The sequence below is a fragment of the Choloepus didactylus genome, chromosome 23 (assembly GCF_015220235.1).
Source record: "Choloepus didactylus isolate mChoDid1 chromosome 23, mChoDid1.pri, whole genome shotgun sequence".
Taxonomy (NCBI): Eukaryota; Metazoa; Chordata; class Mammalia; order Pilosa; family Megalonychidae; genus Choloepus; species Choloepus didactylus.
Genome location: NC_051329.1, coordinates 20,022,684 through 20,036,129, shown reverse-complemented (window position 1 = coordinate 20,036,129; position 13,446 = coordinate 20,022,684). Strand labels below are relative to the sequence as shown.

The window sequence follows — 13,446 nt, the reverse complement described above, 5'->3', positions numbered from 1 at the left end:
GAAATTCATGATCACTGAGAAAGATTTCTGATTAGAAATACTTAAAAAACACTGAATGCTTCATGTGAACACTATACTACTACAGTGAAAATCTCACCTGATTTTTCAGGTAATTGCACTCAGAGTGTGATGTATTTTAAAACGATCTAGACTCATTAACATAAGTGAAATATTTAAGAAGAAGCGACTGTGGTTAAATGTTTGCCCGAAAAACAAAACAGAAACAAAATAATTCAATGAAGTAAAACTCTCTCAGTACTACTATACCATCCTAAAAAACAAAGATTGCAAACATCAAGATGGGGATCCCTAGGATGAAACATAGCAACATTGTTTTTTGCAGTCTGATACTACTACTGATGACCAAAACAAAAACAAAAAAAAACAAAAACAAAAATAAAACTATTTACTTTGAAGCTTAGCTTTGATTTTCATGGATCACCCAGAGGATTCACTGTATTCTTGGAGGAAATTAAACAGCAACAAGATAGCAAGGATTTAACACACACTAAGCAAGGTTCTCAAATATTCATTTTAACATCATGGATCAGAATCTCACGGAAAGAATATTAGAATGTCACAACACAGTAGAACAAAAATCGAGTTTGCATGAATGAGGTTGGGTGAAATCTTTCCAGTTTATTTGGATGTTTTACATCAGGGCTTCTTAATCTGGGTTCCACGGACACCAGAAATGGTGACTGAGAAATCCTAAGTAAAATTCTGTGTGAGAGAGTGAGTGTACCTGCATTTTCTGGGGAGTGGAGCCTTTGCATTCATCAGATTCTCAAAGGGGTTCCTAAGCAGAAAGGTAACTCTTGCACCAGGGTTTTGCAGAAAAGGCAGCACAAATTCCTAGCTGTTCATGTTCACAGAACACTTCAAGGTAGCCTAATTATACTCAAAACAGGAAGGAAGTGACTCAAGTCTCTGTAGACTATGCATATGAAACAACAACTAAAATGATACAATGGAAGAGAAAATGTTCTGAAATGCACAAAATGCCACAAAAGTGCAAGGTAGTCTTTGGGGTGGCAATTCGAGAAGCAACTCTCCTTAGCCCCATGCCATCTGTTGAGAAGTAAAGACTCATTCTAAGAGGAAGTCTGAAGCCAGACACATGTGAATCAAACACATCTCAGAAAGTTCAACTGAAAAGAGGCAAGAAAAGAAGGAAGTGGAACAAATAACATTTTTAGAGAATAAAAATGGAGTTTGTATACCCACTCTAACTTGGTTTATGAAACATCTCTTTTTAAACCATTCCTATCTTCAAAAGAAACTAGTAACCCTGCTTGCACTATACAGGCCACATGGCAAAACCATGTAAGGTCTGCATTATCTCAGTACTATTTAAAATCAGTCTCAACTTCCAAATCACAAGATGAAGTTCAGAACAGTTGCAAAAACACTGGTGTTTATGATTTCATTAACACTGTTTATTGGGTGCTCTTGTGCCAAGGAAGCCATCTTACTTTTGAACTACTTCAAACTCCAAGGAGATAAATCTAAGCACTGAAAATAGCATATAAAAACAACTAATCATAGAGACCTGTCAATTCAGTTCCAATTGCTAAGACAGTCTGAATGCTAAATCTGAAAAGTGCACATCGGTGGAAATGGCTTTGGCCTTTTAATACCCCCAATATGCTTATAGTCTCTGAACAGTAAACAAATATGTATTTTGCCAGTGATTTTATGTTTATCTGGTAAGTTGTAATTAATGTGTGATTTAGGAATGCAAATTTAATTTTAAGAGACTGCGAGGGTTGGAACTAAAGAACACAATGCAAAAAAGAACAAAAAACTTTAGAGTATTATAAGAATACTCGAATCTTCCTAGCCGCTGAGCGCAGTACTTCCAATTTTCCCCATCGGAAATAATGAGGAAATCGAGGCTCGACCAAATGAAGTCACCAGTCCAAGGTCACTCTTGGCAAAAACCAGCCTGAACCCAGGCCGTCCAGCTCCCCAAACTGGAGACAGCCACTGCCTCCCAAGCGCTGGCTGTCTTTGCGGGCCCCCAACGTCCTGGGTTCTCTCCGGTGGAGTGGGAGCGGGATGTCAAGAGCCAGGAAGTCACTTGCCCCGGGGGCCCCTTGACGTGTCTTGGTGAAGGAAGCCGCGAGTGTCGCCCACCCCGGGTGGGGCCTCCTTGCCGGGCGAGTCCGGGTGGCTGGTGGGGGTGACACCTGCAGCTTCGGGGGGCTGCAGCCGGGAGGACGTTCGCAGTTTACTTCTGTAATTGGCTTTCCTCTGGATTGCCCAAGCCCCTTCCTGTTGGGGGAGCCGGCCCGGCCCCGGCCCCCGCCGCCCCCACCCGCGGTCTGGGATGCAGGAGAAGGGGTGGGGTGGGGGTGGGGGCGAGAGGAAAGAGAAGAGCCGGAGGGCGGCGGACCCCACCCCGTCCGGCTCTGACAGGCCCGGGACAGGCCCTGCCCCAGGGCCGCCTTCGGTCCCCCCTCGCAGCGACCACGGCCGAGCGGCCCGGGCTCGGCGGCGGGGACCTGCCCGACCCGAGGGGGCGGCCCGGGGCCAGGGGTCCCGGCCAGGAGAGCAGACGCGAGCGGGCCCGGCCGGTGCAACTCACCCGGCCCGCTGCAGTCAGCGCACACCTCGCTGCTCCGAAGCCGCTTCGACATGGCTCCCGCCTCCCCCGCGCCGGGAACTAGGGGCCCCGGGACACCGAAGGCGGTGGCGGCGGCGGCGACAGCAGCGCTTCCGCTTAACGGGTCCCTGCGGCGGCGCTGGCGGCGGCGCCTCTCCCCTCAGCGCCTCAGAACAGCGGCGCAGCACGCAGGCGCGAGGAGGCACCCTTCGGCGATGGGAGGTCATGTGACCGGACAGGGCACGATGCCTTGTCGCCATCTTGAGTAAGGGCAGGTGCCTCCCCAGCCTCTTCCGCCTTACTTCTGAATCTTGAATTTGGATCCCCCTGGACGAGATAGGTCTCCTTCCAGCACAGATTAATACCAGGGGAAGCAGCAAAATCCTCAACCCTCCTGAGACAATCAGTGGTCAAGTCATTTACTGTAACTTTGGCCAAGTTCGTTCATTCGTTCATTCATTCATTCATTCAACAAATATTTAATGAGCACCAATTATTTGCCACATACTGTTCCAGGAACTAGGGAAACAGCAGTGAGCAAAGCAGACAAAAATTTCCTGTCCGCATGGAGCTTACATACTACTAGGGTACATCTACAATAAAATAAGTAAAAACATAGAATATAAAATATAGAATCTTTAGATTGCAGTTTTACTCTCATCTACAAAATGGAGATAATATATTATCTACCTCCACTCCACGATTTGTTTTTGTAAGGCTTGCTACCTAAGAATAGTTTTCACATTTTAAAAAGGTTGTAAGAAGAAGAAAAAGGAGAAAGAAGAGGAAGTAGAAGAAGAGGAAGAAGAATATGCAACAAAACTCCTATGTGACTCACAAAACCTCAATATTTATTATTTGGCCAAGGACAAATGGAATAATTTAAGGAAAACTGTGTTGTGCCTGTCCCATAAGATATCCTCAATAGATAGTAGCTACCACTATCACTGGTATTATTATTATTTTCCAATCACTGCTTTTCTTCATATACTTGGAATTTGAGAATAAGAATCCTGAAGGAGAGTAATTTATAGGATGGTGTGAGATAAACACAATGAAATGAGGTTAATTAGTATGAAGGAGAGAAGAGATGTGACCCCAATGCTAATGAATATTTATTGTATGTATTACATGCAACCAGGATTGTGACCTCCGTTCAACACATATTGGATGCCTATTATGGGCCAGGTACTGTTTTGGCTTCAGGTAGTCTGGTAAACAAAACAGAAGTGGTCCCTGACATTGTGGGGTTTTTCAGACTAATGAGATAGGAGCGATGTTCAATTAACATGGGATGATGGAGAGAATGAAATTAAGTTGCATGAGGCTTCTGAAAGGACAAGAAGTTCTGGAAGAGGCCTCAAGGCACTGGCCCATGGTCTGTCTCTCCAGTTTGATAAATGTGATGTCGAAATACCCACATAGTTCTCGCACATTCCACAGTTAGAATCCTTGGGTGCTATCTTGATGCTCCTGTTTCTTGTTTTGGTTCCTGGACTCACAAATCATCTGGTCTCACCACATGTGGAGAATGGATTAGCCCAGAATTCTTGAACAGTTGTTGTCGCAGGCATCTGAAAAGCTGGATGTGCACAGACAGGAAAGGCAGAGAAGATGTTTTTAGGATGCATTGAATAACTTTGCCCAGCTATGTTGTCTGGTTGTAGACAGCTGAGCAGCAGCAGCAGCAGCAGAAAACTCAGGCTGGTTTGAAGTTTGAAGTTGATTTGGTTCTTTATTAAGTCAAAGAGGTATAGTATTTGAGGCTGAAACCCAAGGATGAACTTCATATTTGCAGATTGTGGTTAAGTCTGAATATTATACATTAGTCCTTTCAGCCATAATCTCAAATCTAAACAAAAAATAAATAAATGACACAAGTATGTGGAATAAACTACCACCACAGTACTTTCTTTTTCTTTTTATTAGAGAAGTTGTAGGTTTACAGAAAAATAATGGATGAAATATGGAGTTCCTGTAAGCCACCCTATTATTAACACCTCGCATCAGTGACCACAGGTACTTTTGAATTACAACCAAGTTTGGAGTTCAGATAGATAGTGGCTCTCAATGAGGGGCGATTTTGGTCCCCCAGGGGACTTTGGCAATGTATGGAAACATTTTTGGGGGGTGCTACTGGCATCGAAATGGGTAGAGGTCAGGGACGCTGCTCAATATCCTACAAAGCACAGATCAGGCCCCACAACAAAGAATTACTCTGTCCAAAACGTGCCGAGGTTGAGAAACCCTGAGATAGAACTATGCTCTTGTTATGCCAATAGCAGATGCTATTTTTCCAGGGTTTATAGTTTTCCCTTTAAAATTGTTTGGTGTTGCCCACTTCCAAAATGGTTTCCGACAAATCGTAGAAGCATCTGCCCTGGTCCAAAAAGGCTGACAGGGAGTCGGTAGCCCGAATGGTTTGGTCCAGACCCCTCGGACCCCCCCCCCCCCCGATCGCAGAGCCAATGGAAGCGGCCCAGTTGTGGCGCGCATCACCTTGGGTCACTAGAGCAGGGGGAGAGAGGCTACTGAGGGATAGACCGAGTTTTCTTTATCAAGATCTTGGGCCAAGAAAGGGAATCGAAGTTCCGTGTAGATGATTACAGTGGGTTTCCTGGTGTGGAGTTGGGGGCAGGTGGGTAGGGCTGGGCGGACACCCGACCGGGTCCCTGGCTTCGCTCCCCCTTCCGCAGCTCGCAGTGGTTCGCTCCCCGCACTTCCCTGTTTGGGACAGTTCGGCCCCAGAAGTCGGTTCCGGAGCTGTCAGCGCCGGCGGGATCGCGGCGGGGCGCGGGGTGGGCGCCGCCGACCCCGTCCCCGACCCGGCCCGCGACCCCCCGACCTCCCGCGCGCCCCGCACCTGGCCCGCTAGGCCTCCCGGCCGCGCACCGCGCACCTCGCCCCGCGCTCGCTCGCCTAGTTCTCTCGCTCGCCGGCCGCCGGAGACCCCGCTGGGGCTGAGACTTCTGGCGAGCCGGCGGCGGGGGCCCGCTGCGGTCTCCTCGCCATGTCTTCGGCCCACGGCGCCAGCAGCCACTTCCCTCTGCACCTCCTGGTCTGGAACAACGACTACCGGCAGCTGGAGAAGGAGCTGCGGGGCCAGGTGAGGGGCAGGGCGGGAGTTCGCCCCCGGTAGAGAGAGAGGTCGGGGGTCCCTTAGCCTCCTTGAACCCATTTCCAGCCCTCACCCCTCCTGGTCCCATTGACCCCTTCACCTCTGCAATCGTGGTCCAATTATTATAATAATAATAGGACACATATTGAGTGCTTACTGTGTACCAGGTCCTGTGGCGAGGGCTTTATATATATCTCTTTTTAAACTTTCTAACTGCCTTAGGAGGGATGTAGGTACTATTACTATTCCATTTGACAGAGAAGGAAGCTGAGGGTCTCAGAGGTTATGTGCAAGGTCGTCCTGCTCCTAAATACCAAGTCGGGATTTTGAGGCAGGCTGGCTGGCTCCCAAGTGCTCCCTCTTAACCTTTAGGCTCTACTGCCTCCCAAAGACTGAGACCAACACACACACACAGCCCTCACCTCACCCACCTTATTGTAAAGAAGCCGCACAGTTGGGTTTGGAGTCCTGGTTCTAACTACTGCCTCTGTGACCTTGGGCAAGGTATTTTTCCTCTCTAACCCAAGCCAGCTTATTGGCAGGAAGAGGGTGTTGGAACTAACATGGGCAAACCCAGAACTTGACTATGTTGATAGATCTGGGTGGGAAGGCCCAGGAATCAGCATTTTAACAAACTCCCCAGGGAGGCTAACATACCAAAGTTTGAGAATCGCTTGTGCACAATATCCTTAAAACCCCTTCCTGATGTAAAGTGCTTTGATTCCTTGTCTTTTATTTACTGTCATCTCTTTAAAGCAGTGGTTTTCAATTGGAGGTGATTTTGCCCCCCCCCCTCCCCCAGGGGACATTTGGCAATGTCTGAAGACATATTTGGTTGTAAATGAGTGTTGGGATGAGGTGCTACTGGCATCTAGTGGGTAGAGGTCAGGGATGCTGCTAAACATCCTGCAAAACACAGGACTCCACAACAGAGAACTATCCAGCCAAAAATGTCAACAGTGTCTTGGTTGAGAAACCCTGCTTTACAGGCATCCTAGCAATTCTGGGAGTATTGGTGCCCTCAAGTCATAAGCTAAGAGACTTAGCAGTTAGGATAAGGTTTGTCTCTGAAATCTGTTGTAATTGTTCTTATTGGGTCCACTCGTTTATCCATTGTGCAAAAGGCCTGGTCTTTGAATGGTTCAAAATTGGTTGTGTAATTGTCAAGACATTTTAGAGAAAAAGGATGATTGGTTTTCTTTTGGTTGGAAAAATTGAGCAAGGTCAGCATTGCCTTGTTTGATGAACTGTTAGTGCTAGGGGCATGCTTTAAGTCTTGAGCATCCACCAAAAGTCAGAAGTCTCCCTATTTCAATTAAACGCCCTATACAGACGGAATCAACTTTTGTAAGTCATTGGTCTTGATGAGATGATAGGGTTAACAGCTAAGGAGATACGACATATACCCCAGACTAAATGATTTGCCATTAGGCTTCCCAATATACCTGATGATTTCCCTTTCTTTTACTAGCTGGGGCTCAGAGGGAATCCTCTACCATTTAACTCTTAGCTCTATTTCTAAATCTCACCTTGGAACTTTAAAAATGACCAGACTGGTTCAGGTTTTTAGGTGTCTGCTTTGTTTTGCATCTGCATTTCCTCAGTATTGTGGCCACCCTGCTTCTTGCAAAATGTCAAGAGAAAATACAAAGAAAGTATTTAGTAGAAAGGTTCCTTATTATCATTAAACCACATACATTTTCAACACCAATACCTGAAAACAGTAGGCTTTCTATTCATTGGTAATGAAGAAGAGAATTTAAATGAACTGCAGTTTTTCTTTACAGATTATCAGCACTTATTTGATAAGAACAAGTAAGGTCTTGGCTTATAATTTAAAATGTGACTTAGTTGAATTATCTCTTTTTCCTGTGAACTGTGATAAAAGTGTTCATTGAAAGTTCTCTGTGCCTCTTACCTTGAAAAATGTTAAGGACGCTTGTGATTAGGGAATTCTAATTTTGTGGCAGGTTTCCTGGAGTGAATTGATCCTTAATGCCTTTGATGGTCAGGATCAAGGAAGAAGATTCATATTCCTAATTACTTGGTTTTGACTTGGTTCTTGGTTAGCACTGGATATGGGTTCCCAGTAAACCAGTTCCCTCTGGGGAAGAGACAGTTGAAGTGTATTCATAAAGATCGTCTTGACCATGGACGCTTGACTGTCATGACCGCAAAATCCAAGTTCAGTTCTAAAACTTGGTCATCGAAAGGCTCCAGTCAGGGCCAGTTCAGAAGGGCCTCATACTTGGTTTAATGCTCTGCTGTCACCATCTACTAGTTTTTGAATAAGGGGCTTTGCATATTCGTTTTTCACTGGGCCCCACAAATTTTCATAACTGGACCTGGGTCAAGAAGTTGCTAATTGACCCTTTCGTATCTATCTGGATCATCTGTTGATTATGAAACTGCCACCTCTCTCTGTGGCCTGAAGGCAGTTGGGCTCATGGCTTGGGCAAGTGACCTACCCTTGCCGTATTGGTTCATCACCTGTAAAAATGAGGAGAGTCACACTGAACACTTACTATCTTGTCAGGCTCTATGCAGAAGCGTTTTATGTGCAGTCTTAGATTTAATTTTCCCACCAACACTCTGATTCTCACTTCACAGTTGGGGAAACTGAGGCGAAGACAGGCTCAGTCACGTACTTCTCAAGTGCCGGAGCCGGGATTTGAACCCAGAAAGTCGAACTCTCTCCAGATCCTGTCTTCTTAATCACTTTGCTATACTTCTTCCAGAAAGAATGCTTCCATTTCTGGATCATGGAGAAAGTGCAGGCACGTAGTAAATGGGAACGATACCATTTACCAGTAGCTGCTGCTCCAGTTATTGTTAATCGTCCTTATAACCCTGTGAAGTTAGCTCCTTTCATGTATGTTCCAAGTTTTCTAAAAGCAACATGTATTTTGATTGCGTAATTTAAATTTTGAAAAATTATTATTTCCCCAGCAATTACTCCGGCTTTTTCACTTAATGTTTTGTTTGCCAATGCATTTCTGCTGTCCTCTTTCATTCCTTCTATCACACGAGTGGGACTCACAGCAGGCACACTGGTTGCTGTAAGAATTTTATTTTGTTCCAGGAACAGAAACAAGTTGATCCTGATGAAGAGGAAAAGCACATGTTTCGGAGCATGCACGATCCAGTCCCAACCCCATAGTCTTGCCAATAACCTGCATTCCTGTTGTATAACTTTGCCAAAGATGAGATTGTTTCAAGCCCTCACAGTTTGCTCAGCAGAGGCACTTAATAACGTGCCTCTTAACCTGTCAATTCTGCTGTCTTTAATGCTCAGTGAGGTCTGAAAAGTTGGTTGCTGAAGTTGGAACTGTTATGTTGTTTGCCATTTAGCTAGAGGGATCAGTTAAACTCCTTTGGCCTTCTCACTGATGCTGGGAAGACGAATGGAAACTTAAGGGGACAAATGCAGAGGTCAGCGAGTGTACCTCAGACAGAGTAGGGAAAGCCCTGGGACCAGCTGGGGTGGAGGGTAGCAGATGAGGCCTGCCCCTAGAGCCAGTCCCCGGTTGGGAAGCCAGTGATTGAAAGCACAGCCCAGACGAGAGGAAGAGGAAGAGGACGTTGCAGGCAGCAGCAGCACCCTGGGTCTGACAGGGAGCTACTCTGGGGTTCTCATCCCAGCCCCCAGCATGCCAGCCGAGGCCAGTGGGCACACCTTTGAGTCAGGGCCTGTTTGGCTGGAGGCCGGATGTGAGCCGGGCACCGGGCAGCCAAGACCAAGAACCTAGAGCCTACCGTGTGGTTTTCCCCACCTTGGCTGTCTGGGGCTCAGGCTCACCTTTGAGAAACCAGCCTGTGGACACCCTTTCCCACCTGCTTCGGGTGGGGGAACCAGCTGGGGCCCTGGGACCAGGGCAGTCTGAGAGTGAGGTGGGGTAAGGGTGGTTGACCCTGTTGAGAGAGTGGGGGACCTTAGCAGCCTCTTGCAGGAGGTCCCCCAATAAGTAGCAGTCATGAAGCACGTACTGCTGGCTAGGTACCATTCTCAATGTTTCACATTCTCATTTCACCTCCAGCTGTTATCCTCCCTGTGCAGATGTGGACCCGAAGCTCAGAAGGGGTAAGAACTCCTCAGAGCTAGTGGGGAAGTGGCTCTGTAGTCTGCACTCCAAGCTGCCCCTTCACCACCTCCAGAAGGCACAGGGGTGACGAAGGGTTTTGAAAAGCAAGAAAAGTGGTTGGGCTGCAATTAGCAAGAGAAAGAGATATCCAGAAATTTCATTCCTTATCTTCTTTGGGGACACTAGTATAGTTAAAAGGGGTGGATGTTTTTAATTCAATACAGCCCATGGCTGTAAAAACTTACAATCAGCTTCCAGAGTGAATTCCAGTTAAATTCTAAAGGCTCTCTGATCTGATGTCATTAGTTGAAGACTCTAAGCCCCACTGCAATAAATCTCTTTTAGGAAGAAGGTGACAGCTTATATGTAGCTTTGTAGTGTGGGTGTATGATAAAAAGAGCTAATAAAGCGTATGTTAACAAGAACTAACCTGCCTTAGTGCTCACTGTGTGTCAGGCATTGTGCTAAGGGCTTTAACCGTTTTTCACTTTAATCTTGGTAAGAAGTCCGTAAGGCAGGTGTTTTTTTATTGCTCCCATTTTATAAGCAAGCAAATCAAAGCTCAGGAGAAATTAAGCAACTTGGCCAAAGTCAAACAGTATCTAGATGATAGGTTAGTTTTATATATTACTTGTAAACACACAAACACAAATTGACTTTTTAAAACATCTTTATCGAGATATAATTCACACACCATACAATTCACTCGTTTAAAATATACTAGTCAGTGGCTTTTTAGTAAATTCACAGAGTTGTCATAACCGTCACCACTATTAAATTACAAACCGTTTCATCATCCCCCAAAGAAACCTTGTACCCATTAGCAGTCACTTCCATTTCTCCTCCAGCACTCCCTGGCAACCGCTAATGTACTTTCTGCTTCTGCAGTTTTGCCTATTCTGTATTTGCCTATTATATGAAATGGAATCATACAATATGTGTTTCTTTGTGTCTGGATTCTTTCACTTAGCATGTTCTCAAGGTTCACTCATGTCGTAGCATGCATCAGAACTTCATTCCTTTGTATTGCCAAATAATATTCCATTGTATGGATATACCACATTTAATTTATTGGTTGATTGACTTTTGGATTGTTTCCACTTTTTTCGACTATTATGAATAGTCCTGCTATGAACATTCCTGTGCAATTTTTGTGTGGATAGATGCTTTCATTTTTCTTAGTTATATACCTGGGAGAGGAATTGTTGGGTCATTATGGTAACTATGTTTTTGGGGGGAATTGCCAAACTATTTTTCCAAAGCAGCTGTACCATTTTACATTCCCCCCAGCACTGTATGAAGATCCCAGTTTCTCCACAGCCTCAACAAACTTGCTATTGCCTGCCTTTTTTTTTTTTTTTTTTTTTTTTTTTAATTTACAAGACAGAGGATTTATTTGAATGCTGGTAGCAGAGTAACCAGATTGTGGGGTGATTAAGTGACTAGAGTTGTGGGAGAAGAAGGGCTCTCTATCCAGCAGAGAACTCTTTTGGGAAGTTTGTTGGGATCAATGGGAGAATGTTTAAAATTGTTTTTATTGCTTTTTTTAAAATTTTTATATTTTTAATTAAATTCAGTTTTATTTAAATATATTCACGTACCATACAATCATCCATGGTGTACAACCACCTGTTCATAGTACCATCATGTAATTGTGCATTCATCACCCCAATCGATTTTTTAATATTTTCCTTACACCAGAAAGAATAAAAACAAGAATAAAAAATAAAGTAAAAATTAACACCCAAATCACCCCCCATCTTACCCTATTTTTCATTTAGTTTTTGTCTCCATTTTTCTACTCATCCATCCATACACTAGATAAAGGGAGTGTGATCCACAAGGTTTTCACAATCACACTGTCACCCCTTGTAATCTACATTGTTATACAATCATCTTCAGGAGTCCAGACTACCGGGTTGGAGTTTCATAGTTTCAGGTATTTACTTCCAGCTATTCCAATACATTAAAACCTAAGAGGTGTTATCTATATAGTACATAAGAATGTCCATCAGAGTGACCTCTCAACTCCATTTGAAGTCTCTCAGACACTGAAACTTTATTTCGTTTCATTTTGCATCCCCCTTTTGGTCAAGAAGATGTTCTCAATCCCATGATGCTGGGTCCAAATTCATCCCCGGGAGTCATAGCCTGCGTTGCCAGGGAGATTTACACCCCTGGGAGTCAGGTCCCACATAGCGGGGAGGGCAGTGAGTTCACCTGTAGAGGTGGCTCAGTTAGAGAGAGAGAGGGGGCCACATCTGAGCAACAAAGAGGCACTCAGGGGAGTATTGTCTGCCTTTTTGGTTTATAGCCAAATCATAGTGGGTTTAAAGTGGCATCTCATTGTGGTTTTGATTTGCATTTCCCTAACGGCTATGTTGAGCATCTTTTCATGTGCTTATGGACCATTTGTATATCTTCTTTGGAGAAATATCTATTCAAATCCTTTGCCTATTTTTAACAAAAATGGGGTTGTTTGTCTTTTTGTTGTTGAGTTGAAACAGTCCTTTATATATAGTGGTTATCGGATCTTTATCAGGTATGTGATATGCAAATATTTTATTCTGTTCTGTGGGTCATCTTTTCACTTTCTTGATGGTATTTTTTGGAAGCACAGAATTTTTAATTTTGATGAAGTCCAATTTATCTATGTTTTCTTTTGTCACTTGGTGCTTTTGTTGTTGTATATAAGAAACTTTGCCCAATCCAAGTTCATGAAGATTTACTCCTGTGTTTTCTTCTTAGAGCTTTCTAATTTTAGCTCTTACATTTAGGTCTGTGATCCATTTTGAGTTCATTTTCATGTAGGGTATAAGAAGGGGTCCAACTTTATTCTTTTGCTTATGGATATCTAGTTGTTTTAGCATCATTTGTTGAAAAGACTCTTCTTTCCCCTTTGAACTATTGTGGCACTCTTTCTAAAAATCAACTGACCATAAATATGTGGGTTTAATTGTATTCCATTGACCTATTTATGTTTATCCCTTAATCAGTAGCAAATTGTCTTGATTGCTGTAGGTTTGTGTAGTAAGTTTCGAAATTGAGAAGTTTGGGTTCTCTGATTTTGCTCCTCTTTTTCAAGATTGTTTTGGCTACTCTGGGTTCCTTTCATTTCCATATGAAATTTTTGGAACAGCTCAACAATTTCTACAAAAAAAGCTGACTAGAATTTGGACAGGGATTGAATTGAATCTGTAGATCAAATTAGGGAGAATTGACATTTTAAGAATATTAACTTTTCTGATCCATGAACATGGAATGCCTTTCCTCTTTTTAGAGCTTCTTTTCAGTGTACCAATTTTGTGCTTCTTTTGTTAAATTGATTCTTTTTGATGCTATTGTATTGGAATTGTTTTCTTAATTTCTTATTTGGAAGTGTATAGAAATATCCATTTCTATTTTTTATATTGATCTTGGGTCCTGTAAGCTTGCTGAACTTGTTTATCAATTCTAACAGTTTTTATAGTGAGATTTTCTTTTACAAGATCATGTCCTGCAAATAGGGATAGTTTTACTTCTTCCTTTACAATTTGGAAGCCTTTTATTTATTTTTCTTTTCTAGTTCTAGATAGAACTTCCAGTACAATGTTGAATAGAAGTGGCACTAGTGAATAACCTTGTCTTTTTCCAGTCTT

The 13,446-nt window shown here is 43.8% G+C and overlaps 2 protein-coding genes across 14 annotated transcripts in view; one reads left to right on the top strand and one right to left on the bottom strand.

The window, feature by feature from the left end:
• Window positions 1-2,797, bottom strand: part of GIT2 (GIT ArfGAP 2) — a 45,162-nt gene extending 42,365 nt beyond the window's left edge. For 5 of the 13 annotated variants that reach the window (XM_037816641.1, XM_037816643.1, XM_037816645.1 and 2 more), the window contains exon 1: window positions 2,591-2,797. In XM_037816641.1, coding sequence (XP_037672569.1) covers window positions 2,591-2,642 — 52 coding nt within the window. In that variant the 5' untranslated portion in view covers window positions 2,643-2,797. The remainder of the gene's footprint in view (window positions 1-2,590) is intronic. The other 8 variants (XM_037816644.1, XM_037816649.1, XM_037816647.1 and 5 more) reach the window with 4 other exon arrangements.
• Window positions 2,798-5,349: 2,552 nt separating this feature from the next.
• Window positions 5,350-13,446, top strand: part of ANKRD13A (ankyrin repeat domain 13A) — a 32,605-nt gene continuing 24,508 nt past the window's right edge. The window contains exon 1 of the mRNA XM_037816925.1: window positions 5,350-5,714. Coding sequence (XP_037672853.1) covers window positions 5,619-5,714 — 96 coding nt within the window. The 5' untranslated portion in view covers window positions 5,350-5,618. The remainder of the gene's footprint in view (window positions 5,715-13,446) is intronic.